This window comes from Bactrocera latifrons, unplaced genomic scaffold (assembly GCF_001853355.1).
Source record: "Bactrocera latifrons isolate USDA-ARS-PBARC rearing strain unplaced genomic scaffold, ASM185335v1 scaffold_12, whole genome shotgun sequence".
Lineage (NCBI taxonomy): Eukaryota > Metazoa > Arthropoda > Insecta > Diptera > Tephritidae > Bactrocera > Bactrocera latifrons.
The window spans coordinates 2,436,564-2,459,822 of record NW_017534630.1 but is presented as its reverse complement, the minus strand read 5'-3'; the positions used below and the strand labels follow the sequence as shown (position 1 = coordinate 2,459,822).

General features: G+C 35.8%; 1 protein-coding gene across 3 annotated transcripts in view; it reads left to right on the top strand.

The window, feature by feature from the left end:
- Positions 1-23,259, top strand: part of LOC108978317 (protein sax-3) — a 224,234-nt gene that overhangs the window by 161,922 nt on the left and 39,053 nt on the right. For all 3 annotated transcript variants that reach the window (XM_018948535.1, XM_018948536.1, XM_018948534.1), the window contains exons 6-10: positions 5,974-6,243; positions 7,351-7,628; positions 8,737-8,938; positions 10,005-10,087; positions 22,182-22,342. In XM_018948535.1, the coding sequence (XP_018804080.1) occupies positions 5,974-6,243; positions 7,351-7,628; positions 8,737-8,938; positions 10,005-10,087; positions 22,182-22,342 (994 nt within the window). The remainder of the gene's footprint in view (positions 1-5,973; positions 6,244-7,350; positions 7,629-8,736; positions 8,939-10,004; positions 10,088-22,181; positions 22,343-23,259) is intronic.

Sequence of the window (23,259 nt, the reverse complement as noted above, 5' to 3'; positions counted from 1 at the left end):
TGGCCATATGCATGTGACCGAAATATCGGTGATGCGCTACACGGGGGCCTGTCATTGTTGTTGTTATAGGGATTTTCGCACAGCGAAGAGACAGCAGGGCTCACACAGCGGATTGTGGAGAAAATGTTGCCAGAGTCTTTGAATTTTCGAAAGCACTGCAAAGTGAAAAACAACTGTAGTAAAAGTGAATGCGAAATATTGTAGAAAAAATAGGAAAAAAAGTGATCATAAAAGAAAAGCGCAATAATCGCGTATCAAAGCGACGACACACATAAAATCTGCACAATTGCATAAGCGAGCTGAGCGCAACATTAAATGCACTCCATTTGCGCAAACAGATTCGGCGAAGGTCAAAGGAGAGGATCAGTGTGTGGGGCAAATCTGCACACATATGCAAGTGTGTATGTATGTATGTATGTGGCGTAGCCAAGTAAGTCAGCGCAAGTGCATAAGCTTAATGTGTTGGAAAACGTTTGGAAATTCACAATTTCACAATTTGACATACAATTTGATGTTGGTTTTCAAATCTTTTTCGAAGTCATGAAAAGCAGTGATGCGAAAATGTGAGTAAAGGCAGCTTTGCTGCAATGAAAGTAAGCGAATCTGAATATGCTTTCGAAATGTAAATTTAATGCAGAAATTTGTGTAATATAAGCAACGCTTTGACGTCTGCTACCACTTGAAAATATTGTGATAGTTTTAATGAAGAAAGATTTGGCATATCAGATTTTTAAATACATAAGATTTTTTTTATATCTTAAAAAAAGAGTCGCATTCACAGCTAAGAAATTATGCTATTAAAGAATTTTTATAATTAAAATGAAAAACCCATTCCTCGATGCATCTTTTTTTTTTTTTTGGGTTTGGTATGATTATCAGCGATATTTGAACCGCATTTTGGTTTGAATATTTTAGCAGGAATATGTTTTTGTTTCATTTCGAAATTTCAAATTAATTAGAGATAAATATTCACAGATACCATATTACGACTTTTCTAATTCAAATTCTGATAAAAGCCAGACTGCACGTCGTTAACCAGCCGCCTTAGTGTTGAACTTGTGTTTATAAAATAATAAGTAGATATTTTTGTATAAATATGAATGTGAAGCTTTGCGTTTTTCCACGAAAATTTCATTATACTTTTGATGCGATGCCTTTGCCTCCAATGCAGTAGAGTGTAATTCTGCCGAGAAAATCGTTCAGTTCAAACAATGCATTAAAACATTATGCCCTTCCTGTTTACTTTTCTATTATGATACATGTCGTGTGAAAGCGCTTTTATATTCATTTTTAAAGCTCATTGATTCCAGCGTAATCACAAGCAAATAAACAGTTATTTGTAAACAAAAGTAGCGACCCGCAACCCGCATACCCAGCACACTCACAAACATAAGTAAATACACATGTGCGCAAGTTCACACAGCACGACCAGCGCCAACACACGCCCCACCGATACTCCAACACCGTTGGTTATTGTAGTTGTTGTTTTTGTTGCTGCGAAACAATTTTATTTACTTAATCGATTTTTTCCTATAAATAAAATCATATTCATATCACTTTGGGTACAATTTGATGTGTGTTGATAGCGGCCTCACCAGTCCAGCTAGCAACAGAGTGTTCTATATATGCACACATACATATATAATTATTTATCTGATCTTACAATTGAACTTTCATTCAATACATTTACAGTTTGCTACAGTGAAAAGCCAACAAAATATTCATAAGCGCACATTTAAGTGGCTCACCCAGCGTGGGTAGCATTAGTTTCGTCAACGGCAGGCCTCCCTACTGCCACCCAACCATCGCACATACATACATACCTACGAACACTAGTGGCGCCCCCTTCATCGCCCACAAACTATTTCACTTCCGTTGCTATCGCTTTCATTTCTCTATCACATTACGTGTATTCTAATTGTGGTTATTGTTGTTGTTGTTAGCGCTGTTGTCTGCGATCGCTTGGGTAACGCTGCTTGAGTGGCGCCTACAAGCGCTTCGCATGTAATTTTAATTGTTCGAAAAGCACCTGAAGGGATGCACGCGTGTGTGTAAGTGTATCTCTGTGTGTGTGTGTGTGGGTGCGCATGTCACTAACGCCAGTAGGGGGCCACCAATTATTTACATATGCAGGCACTTATGTTACATATGTATGCATGCGTATGTGTGTTTGTGTGTGCTTGGCGCGCGAATGTGCAATAAAAAGGTTAATTTAATGCCTTGAGAGGCGAATAAATGACATTTGTGCTTTGCGCCGTTACTATTTTTAGGGTTGTGTGTACACTCCTAATGCATTGCTAATAAACTCGAGTGGCTTATCAGTTGTGTAATTAAGTTTTATCTATTCAAATAGCAGCAGTTAATTGGGGCGAGCAGTTGCTACTGGTTTTGAATGAGTTTTAATGATGCCTTCGTATTGCAGCAATTAACGATTTCTTTGGAACTACACTTTTGAGGTATTATATTTATAACAGATTTTTTAATTTTTTGGGATGCCATAATTAAAAAAGTTACTTTTATTCATAATTTATTAAATGGCGCAAGGAAAGAAGATATATTATCAAAGATCAAACTACATATAAGTCTTTGAAATAGTTGTTAGAGTCAATTTTCGGAAAAGCCTTCAACGCGCGGAGCAATTGAAGTTCAATGTCTTCAATTGACTCAAAACGGTTTTCCGTGATATTCGGCCGATTGAGCGTCTGTTTCTGTGCCGTAAGCATAGATTCAAAACTCATCGCCAGTAATAATATGTACATATGTTTCATGGAAATAAAAATTGGAACAGTCATGCACAATGGTGATTTCGTCATTTCCGACCAATTGTCCGTCATAGAAGCATGGAAGCTGAATATGAAAAGCAGCTCGGTTGGTATGGTTTCCAGACGAGTTCTGTCTTATGGACCGAATTACCATTTTCGATCCTGAGTGACAGAAATATCGACAAACTTGTGAAGCGATAACAGTTGTAGACGAATCTCGGTGACCAAGTTTGAAATTGGCAGGGTATTACGTAACATGTGCTGCTTCAATTTAGTCAAACTCCTCATTCGGATCTGCACTGTTGACAATTGGTATCAGAGAAACAATCGCCCGGAAGCCACTATGACAGACGGGATAAGTGATTACTATCTGTTCCTGTCTATGGGGAAGTATTTTACTGGTGAAAAGTGTGACTGAAGAGGATCCTATGAAAATCGACTGTCACCTTAAATTACCTTAAAATTTCAACAAAAATATTTTCCTGAATCTTTAATAATGAGGCTTAGCAAAAACTGTGTCATGGTTAAAAACAATTACTTGTATCTTAAACTTTGGCGAAAGCTTCGAGTATTTATGAATTGTTGACAGCGTAATTTACATCGAGACTTTTAGGAGCAACATTTAAAAATATTCACTTTCGAGTGATTAAATCTTTAATTACTCTTACTTCAATAGCAGTCAAAAGTGTATATGTATTATATATATAAGGTTTAGTTTTATGTAGAAAAACACTAATCATTAAAGAAATGTAAATTAATTCCGATTTACATTGTCACAAAAGAGTATCCAGAAATTGTAAATAAAATGTAAACAATTTAATCCAGTCGTCGAAACATTTTTCATAAGCATTTTTAGGGATTGCCAGCGAATTTGGTTAAATCTTTCCGATCGACTGAAAATAGCATCCACGGAGAGGGAATTTCAGTTTCGAGAATAACACGAAGTCAAATTTGGTGAATACGTGTAAAATCCATGAATTATTCTTCAACAATTCCGGCTTTTTCTCACACAAACGACTTAGTATGGCCAAATAGAACTCCCTATTGACCGTCCGCCCCTAGGGAACAAATTTTTGATGTACCAAACCATTGCCTTGGTTTTTTTTTTTGTTTTTTTTTTTTTGTTTTTTTTTTTGTTTGGTTTTTATGGTTCGGTTTTTCCTTCCATTTCAATGATTGTTGACTTATTTGGTTGCCTACCTCATAAGCCTGTCTCATAGGCAGTTATAACGAATCCATGCATGCGAGATCGGAATTCGCATGATTAAACATGTCCAAAGAGACCTGTTTGCGGTGTTTTTTAACTTTATCAGGACAAGTCGATCAAGATCTCATTTCATATCCAAAACATCCACCTAAGTCATTCGAAGGGCTCGCGAGATATATCGAGCTCTCTTGCCATCTCTCTAACACTTACCCAACGATTTTCAAGTACCATATCTTTCACTTTTTTTATTATTAATTTCATCACTTGAAGAGGTCGGAGATTATCCAGAATGACGCATATCTTCCACGATCTCTCGATCGTCTTTGAAGGCCTCGTACTCTTGTGCTTTTGATAAAACTCAGTCACTGTAAGCCTTTCAAACATTTCCAATGATTTCGCTGACGAAATTTGATCATAAATACAAAAATTTGAGACAAAATCTCGACATTTTTTACCGATATTCTTATCCATTGTAAAAATCACAAATCACTACCGAGGTATACCGACTTAAGTAGCTGCTACGAACAAAATGGCTGATAGATCGCGCGCATATTTGCCTTAGTAATTGAGGAAGTCCTAGCAACTTAACAAAATGCATTTTTTGGAAATATCATTTCCCAGGGAGATTTGATTTCCGAGCTTTGTTTTTTTTTTTGTTTTATTTTAATAAAAAATGTTTTTAATAAATTTGTATTTTTCTCTTAATGATTTTATACTTAAATATTTTTATTTGCAATTCTTTATGTCGCATCACGAGTTTAGTTACTCCCAGCTAAGTATCTGTTTATACAAGCATGCTCATCAACACATACATATGAACATATACTTACATACATTTGAGCTTCTAAAAATTATCACCAAAAGCGTAAAATAGCAAAAACTGTAATTTCGCTCGGTTACGGTAGTAATTAATTACTTTTACCGCCACTAAAAGAAACTCCAACAACAGTGATAAAAACGTAAAATGCACTAGCTATTTGTTTATATGTATGCATGTATGTGTGTAGTGGCATGTGAAAAGTTTAACGAGTGGACAAAAAGCACTGCTGTAAACTTTATCTCATTCACAACGAGTGTCTCCCATAAGAGAGAGCACATTAAAAGCTCTTTAAAATAGTTGACCTGTTAGTTTAGTGGCGTTTTTATCAGCAATGTGAGAACACTTTTTCTTGCAACACGAAACTTTTCATTGCGCGCTAAAGCAAAAATAAAATAGAAATAAACGAGAGTATAAAAACAGTAGTCAAAATAAAAGTAAATTAAAGCATGAGTAGCAAACTGCAAGCGAGTAGTTTAGTCGACACCAGAACAAACCAAAAAAAAGAATCTACCAAAAAGTCCAACAACAACACAAGTGGCGCTTTGTGAAAAATCGTTAAGATTTTTTCTCATTAACTCGGAGAAGTACCGCTCCTTTATGAACTTAAGTACCAGTACTTAGCAGGACAACAGGAATTACCGTTAGCGCAGAGAGTGACCAGCAGTTGACGGCGCTGCTGCTGCTTTTCCATTTTATGTGTGTGTGAGGGTGTGCGGGTGTGCGGGATACTTTAAAGAAACTTAAAACTATTATTGGAAAAGTTTTGCCGGCTCTAGCCTGATTTCTGGCATGGGTGCCCGGGTGACAAAAGCAGCGGTTTCTCGCAGACTTATCCACTTGCAGAAATCTCCATTAACTTTTGCTGCGCCACTTCGCTTAGACCGGAAGTGCTATGTAATTGCTATTTATGAGTAACGGTACTTACGCAGACAAAGCTCGGTACATTGCATAGTTGTCGCTTTAATTGAAAACTTTATTAATTTCGCTGGAGTATTGCTACGACTACATACTTTCATAGACTCATAGACAATCAACCCTTTTAATGTGAACTTTATACATTTTACTAGAACTGCATTTTATCTGATGCTCTCGAGCTCATAATTTTTCAATTGCGCGCACTTGTCGCTTTTTAATACGATTTCATTTCATTTCCACTCCTCTCTCTTTTCCTCTCTCGCCCACAGTTAAGCCATACTTCATGAAGGAGCCGCAGGATCTCACCGCACTCTCCGGCCAAACGGTGCAGTTTCATTGTCTCGTCGGCGGCGATCCACCGCCGAAAATATTATGGAAGAAGGAAGAGGGCAACATACCGGTAGCTCGTGCGCGCATACAACACGACGACAAAAGTTTGGAAATCACCAACATTTCGCCAGCCGATGAGGGCACCTACGTGTGTGAAGCGCACAATAGTGTCGGTCAAATAAGTGCACGCGCCTCGCTGACAGTACACGGTAAGTGTTCGGCAATACTACATAGTACGAGAATACTATAGAGGGGAGCGGGAGTGTGGGTGCTTAGAGAGTGCAAATTTTCTAAATTTTGGTATTAATTGTGTGCGCGGGTACAGCGCGCAGTGAGCCGCAGGCATAACTAGTCTAGTGGTTTGGAGTGAGTACATGGTAAAATGGGCGCGTAACTTTTCTAATTAACGGTTTTGGTATGAAATGGTGGAGTTCGTTATTTTAATGTGAAATTAGTAGAAAATAAAAATTAGAGTTAGAATTCTTTAACGGGAAATTTATCGAGGATTTTTATAAAAATTTAAAAAAAATAATTAATGTTACATTTTTACTAAATAAATGGTTATAATAAAATATTAAGAAAAGTATAATTTATCATAAGATCAAATTTGACAAATATACTTTATTAAATGATCAAATTTGCCGCGGACCGAATTGCAGTTTCGGTGAGTGTACTTCATCACGAGCACAACTCCATCCAACTCTGTTAATTGCGATAACATTGAAGAAGTTCAAGAACAGTGACGAATAATCTCTATATTTCTAATGGATCGACTCAAAACATTTTGGTTGTTTTTTCGGAAATGATGCGGGTCAATACCAGAATCGTACCAAAAAACTTGAGTATTATGCAAAAACGACATCGAGTAGAGGTCACAGAAAAGGTACTCGACAATGTAGATGATTTTATCAATCATAAAAAGTACTACTACAGGTGACAAGGCGTAGATTTCTGAAAATGACGTTGAAACTGTTGAACAAAACCCAAGACACTGAAGGCCATCCCCGCATAGGCTTATAACAAGTGTTTAAAAAGTTGGACTTAGCTTTAGCCTGTATTTACTGGCTCAGAAATATTTTTTAAAATACTTGAAAATGTAGGTTTTCTTCTTAGTCCGGATCAAATGTGATCAATTGTTAATTAAAGATATTTTTTAGACTTTGCTCACATTTTTGCCTTACACTTATCAGCTGATTTTTATTATTTAAAACTAAAAAAATTAATAATAAAATAGGCTCGGCAATATTTAAAGTAACAAAAGTATATATATAATTTAAATTAATTTCTTCCGCTATTTTAACATACTTCCCTTCCAGCGCCACCCACATTCGTTGTGAAGCCGCAAGATAAAAAGGTCGGTCTCAACGGCGTTGCACAGTTTCCTTGCGTTGCCGATGGCAATCCGCCGCCATCGGTGTTCTGGACAAAAGAGGGCTCCTCCACGCTGATGTTTCCCAACAATTCGTACGGCCACATGCATGTCTCCGTCGAGGGCACACTGCAATTGAGTGGCGTGCAAAAGGACGATGCCGGCTACTATGTGTGCTCGGCCTTTAGCGTGGTGGACTCGACGACGATACGGGCATTCTTGCAGGTGAGTGATGGCAACAGCACGACAGACAGATTTTTAAATATATTTATGCACATATTTAAGAGTACCCGAACGCACAAGAGTGCTTGGCCCACCAAGAGTTGTAGGAGTGTGATAAAGAGGAGGATGCAAAATTGCATTGTAGTGAAGAAATGACAATTTTTGCAAGCCAAAAAAGTATATATTTGTACATATGTATGAGTATATACACTGAGTCTAGTAACATGGCAAAAATATTTTAAATTCATTCTCTTTAATTGCATGCTCCCTTTTTTGTAATTTAATTGGATCAAATTACCTTTGCTGGTCTTAAAAGAGTTTCAGTTACGCTTTTTCCACATTTGAAAATATATTTTTAACATTTCATTGCTGAAATATATTTTTTGCCATAATTTGTTTTTCAATACCATCACATTATTTGTTGGTTGTATTTGGCAGCCATTTCAGTTGTCCTTACGGCTTTGAGTTAAACATTGTCATGACGAGAGACAATTCGTACGAAATTGTAACCATGGTTGCCTTTGTGCACACAAAGGATTGTAATTTTACAATTTTTTTGGGTATTGTTTTTGTTGGTGAGCGCACAAATGGCTCCGGTTAGCAGCTTCAATTGAAAATGAAATTTACAAAAAATATTCGGAAATTCGATTTATCATCTACTAACAAGTATGAATGTAAAGCACAAAAAGTCCTAAAATAATTATGGAATACCCAGTGGAAAAAAGTTGGACAATATGCTTTCCAAAACTATTTTGAAGAAGTTGAACCATTATTGGTATACACTTATCACTATATTTCCTCTATTTATAGCAGAAAAATTAATGAGACTTAGCAACATAGAAATACTATCTGTAGTCACTAAACTTTAATATTTTTTAACCAAAAATCAGCGTGAAATTTAAACATGCTTCCATCTTTAATTCAACAATGCTTTTTACATCTCCTCACTATTCATACTTAATTGAATTTCTGTTGTGTGAATTTTAATATCCTTATTTGGTTTCTATGAGTGCCCTTTTGTCTATTTGTAGGCAAATTTTACATCTACCTGCTACCAGCAGCTTTGTTATAATGAATACCACATTCTTTCTTGTCTTATTTGTCGCTATAGGTTACCTCTGTAGATGACACACCGCCGCCGATCATTCAAATTGGTCCCTCAAATCAAACGTTACCCAAAGGCAGTGTTGCCATGTTACCATGTCGCGCAACAGGCAATCCAACACCACGTGTCAAGTGGTACAAGGATGGCACAATGCTGCAGAATGGCAATCGTTATACAATAGTGCAGGGTGGATCGTTGCGTATCGATGGTGAGTAACGATGAGAAATTTAATTTATTATACCTTTTTGTTTAAGTTTTAGTAGACCGAAATTTGAATACAATATTTATGGGGTCGATGGCTACAATAGCCTTTACTCTTTTAGTTTAATATTATATTTTAATAATATATATAATATAAAAATAAATCTGCATAATTAAATACGTATTTTATTAGCTACCACTTTTGTTTTGTTTTTCCGAAGTTTTTCATGAAAACTGAATTAATATTGAAATATAATAATCAAATTGTATATAGCATGGGTGGGTCACTTATTTTCTTCCGTGTTTAGTTTGCATGTTAAAATAAAGCTTGCCTATATTTAGGGTGTCTCCAAATGATTTCGGTAGCAAAGTAAACCATTTGAAGCTATTTTTAATGCAAAATCCTTAAATAGCTGCTGTATTAATGTCTTTAATAAAGGTTACAGTTTACGAAAAAAAAAATTTAGTTTTCAACATTTGAAAATAAGTTTTAAAATCCATAGATATTATTAGTTACCACTTTCCTTTTTTTTTTCTTGAGTTTTTTTTTTTTTTATGAAAATTTAGTAGATATTGAGATATAATAACCATATTGTATGTAGCAAAGGGTGCGCGCCGCGGCTAAATAAAAACTATGCGCACAAATGTAGGCAACGTTTTAATTATTATATTGTATTTCATGTTTAGTTTGCATGCTAACATAAAACTCGCCTACATTTATGCTGTCTCTAAATAAGTTTGGTAGCCAAATAACCCACGAACAGCTATTTTTAAATGAGAAATCATTAAATCAAGGCCTTAAAATTTATTATTTTAATTTAAGGCCTTAAAAATATGAAATTTAATTTTCAACATTTTGAAATAAATTTAAAAAAGTTTCAAAATCTTTCCTGTAGTAGTAAAATCCAACTTTTATTAGAAAAAATTAAAAAAAGGCATATTTAAAAAAGATGTATTTTGAAATCTCGAAATTTTGAATAATAAATACAATTTTTTTAATAAATTTCCTTTCATTTTTAGTAATCAACATTTTTTTTTTTTAATTTTTTAAAATAACTTTTCTTTCCTTTAAGACTTACAACAAAGTGACTCCGGCCTATTTACTTGCACCGCATCATCAGAGAGTGGCGAGACCTCATGGTCGGCAACGTTAACGGTACGTTTCAATTTCTATTTATTATTTAACCAACCTTGTCACAAATAACTGCCAATATTACATTTTAAATATTTAAAGCTAATTGCAACAAAAATACCCAACAACTAAAACAAAGAAAAACTCGCACAAAATTCACAAATTAAATATTTATCGGAATCAGCTATCGTCGCCAAACAAAATATGCCACACGATATCCTAATAAGCTCGCCAAAATGCGCTTTTAATATAATATTTATTTAAAGGCTTCGCCTGTGTGTCACCACACTTTAAAACCTCGCCCAGCTCTCTTGACACCTTCGCACTCTGCGGCTCATAAGCACAGACACCGGGCTTCAGTTGTTGTCATGGCTGGCAGTATTGCTGTCTCTCATAAATTCAATTTTATGGCATAATTGTCGCGTCATACCACAAAATGGCAATAACTGTAAATATGCACATGCTCACACGCAAACATACAGACACACAAACTAATTCAGATATAAATATTACACATGTGTCCTTCATATATTTGCGCTTCAATTCGCCTTTCCACGGCCTGCGTCCATTCAAAATATTGCAACAAATACTCGTCGTTGCACGTCCTATGTCCAATCACTGGTTAAGTGACCCAAGCGTGCCACAGCTGCCTAGCCACTTCATCTACTGTGCCCTCATTTTGGGCGGTCACTGTGGTTTGAGCAGACTTTTATGCCCRCTGCTGCTGCTCGACTGCTCGGCTACTAGTATATTTAAATCCTGCTTTTGCGAGCGTCCATCCAATCGGCTGTCTCGCAGGCTTGTTAGCTTTCAGGCAGGCTGGCAACCCAGTTGAAAGCAATAAATGTTTAAAATTAATTTGCTGTAAATGTTGTGTACTTTGAATTATGCACTTTAATTTTAAAAGTGGTTGTGACCTCAGCAAGCTAGAATACACAGTGCAGAAGAAGAAAGGGAGTGAAGTGGAAGGAATGTGAGAACGGAGCGCGCATGCAAAATATAGCAGCTTTAATTACCGCGCTGTAATTTATAGGCTATTAAGTTTACCCGTGTAAATATTGTATAAATGTCCCGGCTGAGGTATATTTATGCAAATATAATCAATCGATATCGACGCCACGAAGTTAGTAAAAAGGATGCGAATATTTAGTTGTGGATAAATAATATGTATTAGTAATTGAGTTCATTAGTGGCTTTTTTATATATATATATATTTTTTTTAACTTTTTAGGCTTGTTGTTTAGGATGTTTATATAGAAATATGGCTTTAATATAATAGAAACCGATGATTTATGGTGGGAGAAGATTAAATTAAGGTCGGTTAGAGCGAGTGTGGTTCAAATAGTAATAAAGGAATATTTTATAGGTTCGAAAAATAAGTAGAGTGAGAATTAAGTATAAAAATAATTTCGTAAAAAGCGTTTCAGTCGCTTTTTTCATTGTTAGGTTGAAAAAACTCATCTAGAGTATGATTCAAAGATTTTCAGCGGTTTTTATCTACTATCGATACCTCTATTCTAAAATTACAGAAAAATAAAGAGCCCTCTTTTTAAGTCTCAACATCTTCCAAGACTGTTAAACGTCCACATTATAGTTGCCACAATTGCTCAAAATATTTTCACCGAGTCCCTCATTTGTCTTAACTTTTCCTGAAAAATATCCTCACCATTACTATAAAACTCAATTTAGTTGCACAATTTTGAAAGAAAAATTAAAGGACTCATTGCTATTGTCAAAGGCTGGGACCGAAAATTGTCATTAACTGATTTTGGAGCGAATCTTTCACCAGTCTTGTATTTGTACTTGTATAATCAGGAACAAGTAGTAATCACTAGTCTCCAGATACGGACCATAAGATAGATGTATAAGAGTCTTCCAAGCTGGCTCTGGAGCTCCACTGAGATACTGTTGATGTGTGTGGCCTGGCGTTGCCTTGTTGGAACAACTCTCATGTTAACCAAATCTGTCAGCTTCTTGCCATAAACCTGAGGATGATCTTTGAAGGGGAAAATATATATATATTCATGAATAAATAAACACTTTGTTAAATAGTACAAAATCGGCAGACTTTTTGAAAAAACTTAAAAGTTAGGGACAATCTGTTGAAGTCCGAAATTAGTCTAGAATATAACCAAATTGTGGAGAAACTCTTTTAGAATCTTATATCTATTCACACCGTTAATAGCATTTCCATCACTTTTCCAGTTTCGCCGAGGAACTTAAAGATTAGCCTCTCTCTTTTCTTCTCAAAATTTGGGCAGTTTTGAGTTTGACTTTTGAGCACTTTTTATTGCAGCGATCCAATTTGCTTCAAGCATGATTGGAACATAATAACTTGAGAAAAAGATTTTTTCACAAATAATTCCACTTGGAATTGGAAGTATCATTAGTACTCAAACTATTTCCTCGAACACATGTGCTATTAAAACTACTGCGTACAACACTAACTTTAAGCACCGCAAGTGATTTTAAGCACCAAAAATTAGAGAGAATTGTGCCCAAAGCAGGAATGCTAAAACTCTGCGCATCAACGAGCTTTCGTCAAAATTTACAGCCGTTTGTTGCGCCACCAAATATTTAATTGTGCATAATTCCGCACAAACAACAACATACCAATGCACACGAAAATGCGTCAGCACAGCAACAACTATGTGCAGCGCTGAGCAATGAAAATATTTTAATTTGCATTTTCTTGATGCGAAATTTGCAAAATTTACTGGCGCACAAATAAATTCAGCGGAAAATCGCTGAGCCGAAAGCGATAAAGTTGTGCAAAAACTGCAAAACAAATGTGGCAATGTTGAGCGATGGGAGCGAAGTGATTGAGGCATGCTACTGTCGCTTGTCGGTGGCAAGCAGCGCTAAATGGCGAACAGCGAGTGGCTGGTTGTGTGTGGCACATATGTGTGTATGTCTAATATGGCGTGTAAGTGCGTGAGTAATAAGTGGGATTAGTGCGTACGCTTGTGCAACGCGCTCTTAAGCGGCATTTGTAGCATGTGGCGCAAAAATACTCACTTTATACGCACTGCGTTTCACAAATCAAATTTTTATGATGCATACCGCAAAACTTCTAAAGCACTTGCAAATATTTTATGCACGCGTATGCGTGGCAAACATACAAACGCAAACATATTCACCTATGTGTGTGTGGCAGCTGTGCATGTGCAGCTTGTAGAACACATGTTCAACGCGCCGCTAAACAAATGATGCTAATTTCATGCGATACAACAAAAGTTTGTTATTGTTTTTGTAATTACTTTTTTTTTTTTAATTTACTTATTATTTGCTCACTCTGCTCCACTGGATATTCCATGAATCTGAGCATACTTGTAGTTAGCTGCGCGCATAGTTTTGCAAGCATTGCCAACATCAAAGTGCAAAGTAATAAAGTTTTTAAGGAAAAGCATAATTTTACTTCAGTGAAATTTTGCAGATAATCTCGATGAATTTAGCCTGATGAGAGCAAGGCGGTGAGTCATAGCAGGAATGAGTTGAAGCGGTCAACATATACATATGAATCGAGTACTCTCCAAGTACGTTACAAGCATGTTCCCTGCGTTATGGTTTTCTATTTTCTCTTATTCTTCTTCTTCTTTACTGGCATATGCACCGCTTATGCGATTATAGCCGAGTTAACAACAGCGCGCCAGTCGTGTATCTCTTATTAGATAAGATAGAAAATTCAAATGTCGCTTCGAACTATTGGTAAAAATATATCTCCTTTCAAACTCTATGAGGAAAATTAAAAGCTCTACAAAATAGTATCTTAATCTTAATATTTAAAGTTTGATTATTTGAGGGAAAAAGTATTTTATTATGAATTTTAACATTCAATGGAAAAGCATTAAATTTAAATTGCAAAACTAATAGTTTTTGAGGAAATGTACTGCTCTACAAAAATGGACTCAATAATAATAACTTAAATCTACTATACATCGGTGAATTTTATAATTGCTACAAATATCAAAATGATTGGAAAATGTTCCAAAATCTATACATATTCTACTCTTTGGATTAGGTTATAAATAAGCTTAAATGTTAGAAAAAACGTACGTCGGGCAGGAATTTGTACACATTTATGCCTTTAAGTTTCTCAGAGGTTAATAATTATCGATTTAAATAGGCACCAGTACCGAGTTTTAATTACTTAAAAATATTTAAAATCAAATCGCGCTTAAGCGCTACGAAATATCCGCAAGATAAGTGAAACTAATCTCACCTGAAATATTTCCCAAAGGTGGCACTCAAAACACCACACCGACTTGAAGCAGTAAGTTCAGCTCAGTTATGTCTTGGAGATAAAATTACTGCCTTGATTAGAAGCTACAGATCGGGTTCAAAGAAATGTGCGATATTAAACCACAATGGCTCAGAAAATTCGGGCTTACTTCATGACAATGACAAAGAGGAAAATAAATATAATTTATAGTCAAATATTTGAGACAAGTAGTTCGTATTAAGAAAATGTCGCGTAGTTATTCTCATCCAAATAAAAGTAAACTGCTGTCAAATAAGCTCTCAGAACTTGCCAAGATTTTGTCTAATATTCGTCAGAATATTTTTTGTTCATGTCGCCATCAAAACAGAATTATTGCATTGGTCCCAATGATTCTAAAGGTTTTATACTTTTTAACCACCTCAGGTTTGCACCGTTTAGCCCTGTAGCGATTAATAAACACACCCTTCGTTACATAACATATGTTTTTTACCTTAGCAAAGCACACCTTTCGTTCGTTCTTTCGACTTGTAATATTTCGCTCATGCATAATAATCATTATACTTACTTATTGAAATTTGTTTTGTTTCTCAAACAGAGTATCTAAGTATATTTAATAAAATAAATTACATACCTTTTCCCAAAGTATCAGAAAATTCCCGAATAATACCCGAATTTGGAACCCAAAAGTTTTTTTTTCGATATTTCTGCGCCTATGGAATTTGTGGTCCGAAGACCACTTTCTGTATTAATCCCTTTACAACAGCTGACTTATCTAAATAATTTACTAAATTTTATAGTAATCAAAAGATCATTTTCGCTCTAAAGTGGTTGTGCAATACTACTGTAGACGCAAAAATCCATTCGTCGAATTATTTTTTTCTATATTACATTTACATACATATGTATGTCAATGGCATCTGTGCCATATGTCAAATCAAAATAATCATTAGGCTTTTGTATAGGCTTGTCTTTCTGAGGTACATAAAGTGCATTCGGTGATTCTTACGATGAGCGAAGTTATTCAACAAAGAAGTTCCATTAAATTTTGTGTGTGGAATCAAATTTCTGGTGCCGAAGCGTTCTGAATGTTGGAAAAGGTCTTCGGTCATAACTATTTGTCTCGAGGACGTGTTTTGGATTAAAACAAATTATTCAATAAGAATCGAGAACACGTTTATGTCCAATCTAATTCACAATAACCATCAACATCAACTGATGATGAACACGTCACTAAAATAAAAGAATTAGTGCTTGAAAATTCACGATTAATAGTCAGAGATCTTACTGGTGTCGTTGGAATATCAGAGGGATCATTGAACACCATTTTGAAGGATCAGTTGCGCCTAAGGAAAGTAAAAGGACGCATGGTTCCGAAATCACTAGACTTTTTTCGAAAGCAGGATGTCATGAAATATATTATTATTGGCGCTGATGGCGCTATTGGATCTTACGGCCCGAAAATAGACGATTAATCGGCAGAATTTCGTGGTGCACTCCGAATATGCAGTTTGAGTTTAAAAATTTTAGAATCTTACCTATCTTCGCTGGCTTCCGTCATTAAAGAAATGAGTCTTTGAAATGCATTCTTTAAGAACGTTGTTTATCTAAACGTGTATGTTACGTATCTACCTATATAAAGTAGTTCTAGTAGAAAGGCAGAAAATTAAGATTTTTATTTATATATTTTAGTAAAAATAAGAAATTAAATATTAATGCCATTTATTAAACGCGTATATTTCAAGAGTCAAAGGATTTTTTCCCATAGCAATTGCCTTTCATAAAAAGTAAAACAGGCCATTACATATACATACATACATTGTAATAATATTGGGCAATGAAATATCGCAAAGCTTTGGGGCAAGCACAGCGATGAATGGACTTTGGCAGGCATATAAATGCAATTCTCCGAAAAAATATTCATACACATACATATACATACATACAAATATGAATACGCATATACAAGTAAGTACATATGTATGTATATACCTGCAAATACACAGCGTTGTGTGATAAGCAATTTAATGATCGGAGGCAATTTAATCGAAATTTGTTTGCTTGCTTACTGGGTGTCGCTTGCAACAATTTTGATTGCCACGCACGTTGTGCATAGTTGTTGTTGTAAAAATCAGCGCCCAATGAATGAAGTGTAATTTATCAAGCAATTTCGTAGCAGCTGGGAGGAGATGAAACAAACAGTTGAATATTTTTATTTTTGCTTTTCATGATCTTTTGCTTTTATAATTCTTGGTTTTTATGGAAATCAATTTTATTTTGGCTTTCATTTTTTAACTGCTGACCGAAGGGCAATCAATTAATTTCAATTTTTTCGCTGTTTTACAAATGTAAAAAGTTGGCCTGTAACTGATTGATGGCCGGCATAAAATATGGTGAAAAAATGCGCGAGACAGACAGAGGGAGGAGTCAAAGAGTAAACGACCAAAAATTCATAAAAATATAAAAATAATGAAAAAGGAACTTCAGCAAATGCAGTTGAATATTAAAATGCAGCCGGCATAAGTTTGCCGCCAGCAAGATGAGCGCCGATTAAGCTGTGTGTGTGTGTGTGCGCTTGATATGAGTGCAATGTTGTTGGAGGGTATGGCGCAAAGGTTCTTTGTGTGCTGAGAGGTAGGCGTGGGGTTGGAGCTTGATGTCTGACGGGATGAGAGTCAAGTTTTTGCAAATGAAAGTGCTGTAAGAATTTGTTTGCACTTTTTTGTGAATTTATTTTTCAATTTTTTTTTAAATATTTTTTTTGTAGTTTTGTACTTTACTTAACTTTTTTGCAATCTCCACAATACTTAATAAAATGAGGCTGCAAAAATTAAACCACAAACCAAATAACGTGGCAGCAACGCGTTGCAAGCTATTGTGGTTTGAGGCAGGCTTTCGGCAGCTGAGACGCGCTCGGCCAACGGAGAGAACGGTATACAGAACTGATAAAAGAGCAATTAGGCAGGCGTTGGTGGGTCACAATGGTGCATAAATCGAGAAAAATATACATATTTACATGTATAAGTGTATGTATGCAACATCATATAGTATGTATGTACGGGAATTGCATGCAAGCTTGTCACCTTCATCAGCGTCCGAGTGTGCTCTCGTCAAGCCCACTAAATTGTTTTATGCAAATTGAGTTGAAAATTGCGGCCGTGCAACACAATACCTATAACTAGCAACAGCAGCGGCCATCAAAAGCTGCCACTGTTGCAACAGCAGCCTTTCCGCCCAGGAATTTTAAATATTAATATACACAAAAATAAAATAAAATAAAAAATTAAAATTATGCGCAATTACGCGTCATTTAGAGCGACAAAGTGCTGCACAGTGGGCTGTGGCATGCAAAAAATTTGCAAAAAAAAATTGAAAAAGAAAGAAAAAAAGTTTCAGAAACACAAAAACCTGCGCTCGCATTTTTTTACTTGCCACCAATTTTTTGTTGCAACAATTTTACGCGCATGTTTTTGCTGCCGCTGGAATATTAATAAAAATGCAAATTTTATTAGTAAATTATGACGGCTCAGCGATAAGTGCGATCGATTGTGAGAAGCGCGCATAGCCACTTGCCGCATAAAAATGCTGGCACACACACACAGACACAAATTTACTTGTGCAGCTAAATTGCTGCTTCGCGAAGATGATGATTTTCGCGAAAAGCACTTTTGATGCACAAAGTGCATGGCTACACAAAGTGGCGCGTAAAATCACGCACAAACGCATGCGACATAACTGTCACTGATTGCGACGCCAACAAGCGCGCTGATAGTTTCCGCGCCGTTTGACCCACACAAAGGCACCCAAACACGTACCAACATGGAGAGGCAGCGAGGTGCATTTGGCAGCGCGGCATATAAAATGCGCAATTTATGTGACACTCGCTGTGCCACAACGCAATTGTCACGTAAATGTGGCATAAAGGTTTTGTAAATGTTGCTGATGTTGCCTTAAGGCCAAATAGTTTGTGAGAAGATGACGTAAATTTTGTTGCTTTTCAAAAATCCGCTATGTTTTTTCCTTATTTTCTGCACTTTGTCCTGCCAGAATTTATGGCGTGCGAAAATGTTGACATTTGCCCAGATAAGAGACGTGTAAGTGGCATAAAACATGGAAATTATGTTGTGTGTCAGGCGTGTCATGACAGTTATTTCGGCGGCGACACTTTAAAATCATGTTTTCTACCATTTTACTGACAAAGTGTGAGCATACGTTTGAATGTGTCTGGGGATTAGTGATGCTCTGCTTGTGTTTAGCGCTGCTTTAGGGATCTTACTTTGTTATTAGTATTTTGTTTTCAACACCTGAAAGCTTTTTTATGCTAATACTTGGTGATGTTATTGATTTGTTTACCACATTTGGTTAACTTTTACTTCGAAAAAATATTTCAGTTACTATAAATAATGATATTTTTTGCATACAAAGTTTTCGCTTATGTTACTTTCTTAGAAATGGTTGGAAATGCTATCATGATGAAGCTAAGATGGATAAGTACTTAGTTAAACAAATAAAGACGAGATAAGTATAACCGAACATGCAATCTTGCCCTTTAACAGAACCAAAGCCAGGGAAGTATCTTCAGGTAAATAGTTTTATGTGGAGTCTAGTGCGAGTTTTCAGTTGATTTTATTCATTCTAAGCACAGATATGCCTCGTTATAAGAAAAACACGCTCATTCAATTTTGCTAGGATAACTAATATATATGTTTCGAAATATGCGGTATAAAGTCAAAAGTTCAAAATCTTTGTATTAGGTATACGTGAGCTAGGGAAATATTGACTCGTTTCAACCCCTTTCTTTATACACAGAGATGCTGTTATCAGGAAAATATTCTCTCTCTCAATTTCAACTATATCTCACAAATTGACCGCTGTTTTTGGTAAAAAGTAAACTATAACTCTAGGTCTTGGGTCTTGGACATTTGTGTCAACATTAACCCAGTAAAATATTTGTAGAGATCTGTTTGCATCCTGAACTTGTTCTCAACTGAAAATGTTACGTTTTGAGCCGAATTCTAGACACTTTCGGGAAATTTTGCTTTTATTTTTTAATTCCAAGAAAAGCGCGGCTGAGTGCGGCTAGTTTACAAAAAAAATGGATCAAAAGCATCGCTTTTTGAGGGAATAAGGGAAAACACTTTTGGACCGTTTTTATTATAATAAAGCCTTAAACTTACAAAAAAAAAAAAAAATAAAAAACGGCGGAAGCAAAGTTGTTGTGTGTATATAAACACTTGGTCCACATATTCAGTACCCAGGAGCTTGAACTGCTTTGGTTCGATTTATGCTTTCTTTAGCCATAAGATGGCACATCTCAAAAGCACTATTCGTGTAAAGTTTTTTCATGATATATCCGTATTAATTCGTTCCTGATTTGTGTGCTGGAAAGTAAAAATTTCAAAAGAAATTTAAAATTGTGTTATATGGTAACTAAGCGTTACTATAGTTCGATTTCTCCCATTTACTCACACTGTAACATGAAAATATTAGAAGATTGTCACGTACCAAATTTAGTTGCAATTGGTCGAGCGCGTCTCGGGTTGTGTGATATCACCTAAAAGTGGTCGGCGCCTTGCTTGTGTATCGTCCAATTTCAACCCCGCCTCCATTTAAGTCCTCTCATACCATCTCGGAAGTAAAATTTAATGCCTCCGGCGTATTTAGTTATTGATTTGTTATCGTTATATGAGGTGTGAGCGGGGTCATCTTCCGTTTGTGCAAATTCTTATAGCACTTGCGCTCAGCAAATTTGTTTGTTATAGTTTAAGTGGTTTAGTATATTATATAATACATATATGTTTATTAAATTTATTTGAAGGCGAGACCGTGCCCACTTTTTCAAAATTTTTCACCGCCCGGTGCCCCTTGCTAATGGCATTGTGCCTAATTACATCTTAATTTAGTGCTTAGTTATGGCACGTTATACAATTTCTTTAACTACCGTTTTGTGGGCGTGGCGTTGGTCTTATGAAATCGCCCTGTTTTTGGCACGGAACGTGAATACCAAGTTTCATCAAGATATCTACAGTTTTACTTGAGTGATAGCTTGCGCTGATGAACGGACGGACAAACATACAGTCACCCGGACTATGTCTATATCTATCTCGATTAGTTTTAAGTGATACGTACAACCGTTAGGCGAGCAAAAATATTACACTCTCTAGCATCATGTTGCAAGAGTAAAAAAAATGTTGGTCTTTATTGACGTCATAAACTTAAATGAAGGTTAGGATAAATATTTTGTTTTATCCATAGGAAAGTACATTATGAAGTTTTTTTAACTCATAGGCCTGCTGAATTTTAATTGAAAATGCTCTCACAAATAACGCAAAATGTCCAAAATGCTACTTTTTGATCTTGAAAATATTTCCTTGATAGTTGGTTAAAGTGACAAGCTATAATGCAAACCAATATTAGCGGTTCGCAAGCAATACCATCTGATCAAATTTGACCCGGACTGGAAAAAATAATAAAATATTACAATTTTCGTATTTTCACACAAATATTTGTTATGGCCTACGAAATAGACTCGTTTTGAGCTAAAACCAATAAGCCAGCACATAATTTTCCAGTATTCCATACAGTTGTTATAAGTATCGGTTGAGCTAGCCTTCAACGAATTTAGTTTTTTTTTTTTTTTTTTTTTTTTGTTTTTTGTTTTTTGATCATCTTATGTACACATCTGTCTTGTCAACAGTAGTGATGCGTTGTATGAATATAGGGTCCTCAACTACGTCGTTATTTATCTATTTTGCAACATCTACTCGACCTGGTTTTTGCAAATGATTCACGTCTTTTGATATGAGCCTAACATTGTCAGGCTTCTTATCGAAAATTTTAACCCAAATTTGCTGGGTTAATTCATAAGCAATGTTGAAATGCTCTGTTATCTCTCTGATGCTCACCCTTCGATTTATATATTATATTACATAAAAACTAATTGTCACGTTGTTTGTCCGCGATGGACTCCTAACCTACTGAACCGATTTTAGCTAAATTTAGCACACTGTGTCCAGTTTGAAGCAACTTAGAAGATAGGATAGTCGAAACAATTCATAAATAAGAAATACAGGGAAATAAATGGACAGAAAGACTTGTTCGTCAGTATTTGTTTGTCCTTTATTCGTAAATGAAATATTCCCTGTATTGAATAGTTTATTATATAGTATGAATAATAGTACAAAATGTACCACCGTATATTAGACTGGCGTGGTTCATTATCTTGCTTATTTAAAAAAAAAAATGGTTCTTTTTTATTATTAACTGCAGTTTTCAGTTGTCAAAATCTCACAAGAGCTAACAATAAATCCATCAAATTATAATTACTCCACTGAACCCTAAAGTTTGCTAATCGCTTACTTTTCCCACAAACAGGATTACCGTTGCATATGGTTTAAATCACCCCTTCAAAAAATAATAAGAGCTTTTCGATGGTTCTATGACGGCGAACTGTCTATCAACATGCCAATCATGCATGTCAGTCAACGGTAATTACAATTCTGCGGAAGCTGACGGCAAGCATCTACAAACATACACTTTTATAATAAAACTACTGACCAAAACCAATATTCAAAATATAAAAATTTTGAAATGTTTTTTATTTTTACCACAATTTATTCATATTTTGCACTTCTTTCTTCTCTTTGCATGTTTGCATTTTGCGCGTGTGCTATTTGGCTGCACTGTGATGACATATCGCCGATGGCGATCGACAACCGTTTATAATGCGTCGAATCACATAAAAATAACAACAACAATAATGTGTATGATCAACCACTGCACAACTGCATTGCCGGCTACACTCATCGCCCAATCGCGCCACATCTTCATCACTGCTTCAACTGAAACAAACTAAACTGGTTTTTTATGCTGTTGTTTTTGTACCGTGTTGCATGGCAGGTGGAGAAGGGCAGTTCATCGCTGCTGCACCGCTCTGTGGACCCAAGCGCCTACCCAGCACCGCCCGGCACACCGAAGGTGGTGAACGTCACACAGCACAGCATCGCGCTGCGTTGGTCGCGCAGCCAAGATAAGCCGGGAGTGACTAGTCCAATTATCGGGTGAGTGATGCACACAAGCCGGTTGCTTGCTTATTGCCCTTTACATTTAGCCATTTATTTATGCTTTTGATTTTAATTTGAATTTTGCGCTTTTGTTTCAACTTCATTTGGTTTTTCTTTTGTTTCTATATTTTTTCTTTTGCTTTGCTAAAAAGTTAGCGAACCCTTTATCAGCGCAGGTCCTCAGGTATTTATGTATGTTTGTGTTGTGGCAACTAATAACCGAAATTTTCCCCAATTTACCACAAATTTCCTTGCAACAATTTGCTTTGTCTGCGTTGTTAGGCAAATTGCTTTGTTGCACCGCCTTTACTTTTGGTCGAGCTTCGTCCGACCTTACTCTTTCAACACTTTGCTCCTTTGTGGTCCTTTGTGACTAGACGCTGGGTTGTATTTTTTTATCGGAGCTAGCTGCGCTGGCTAGGTGATTGACTTCTGCTTTTAGCTTTTGTTTAGCAATTTCTCTCAATTTCGCCAATAAGCGAGAATTTATGCTTTGAAGTGGTTGGAAAATTGCTTTACGGCTTCATATATTGTTGCGCGCAAAAAACAGTTGAAGGATTGTGTGGCATAAAGCATATTGAACAAATGAAGAAGTTGCATTTGAGGAAGTGCAGAAAATATGGTTCAGCGATTTGTAGAGTGGCAAAATTGTGGCTACTTCCTTTTGAAATTTTAAAGGTTTTGAATAAAAGTACAAGAATATAACTATAAAATAATCCTAATTGAGTGCTCGTGAATGCTGACAATCATAGAGTTTTAATTTTGCATACAACTTTGTTAAGAAAGACGTTTTTAATCTCCAATACAATAACCGTCTTGACTTTAATATCAAAATGTTTCTTAAAATAAAAAAATGCTTAAGATTTTTAGTTTTTATGACAATATTTTATTAAAAATTGCTTGTTACACCTATA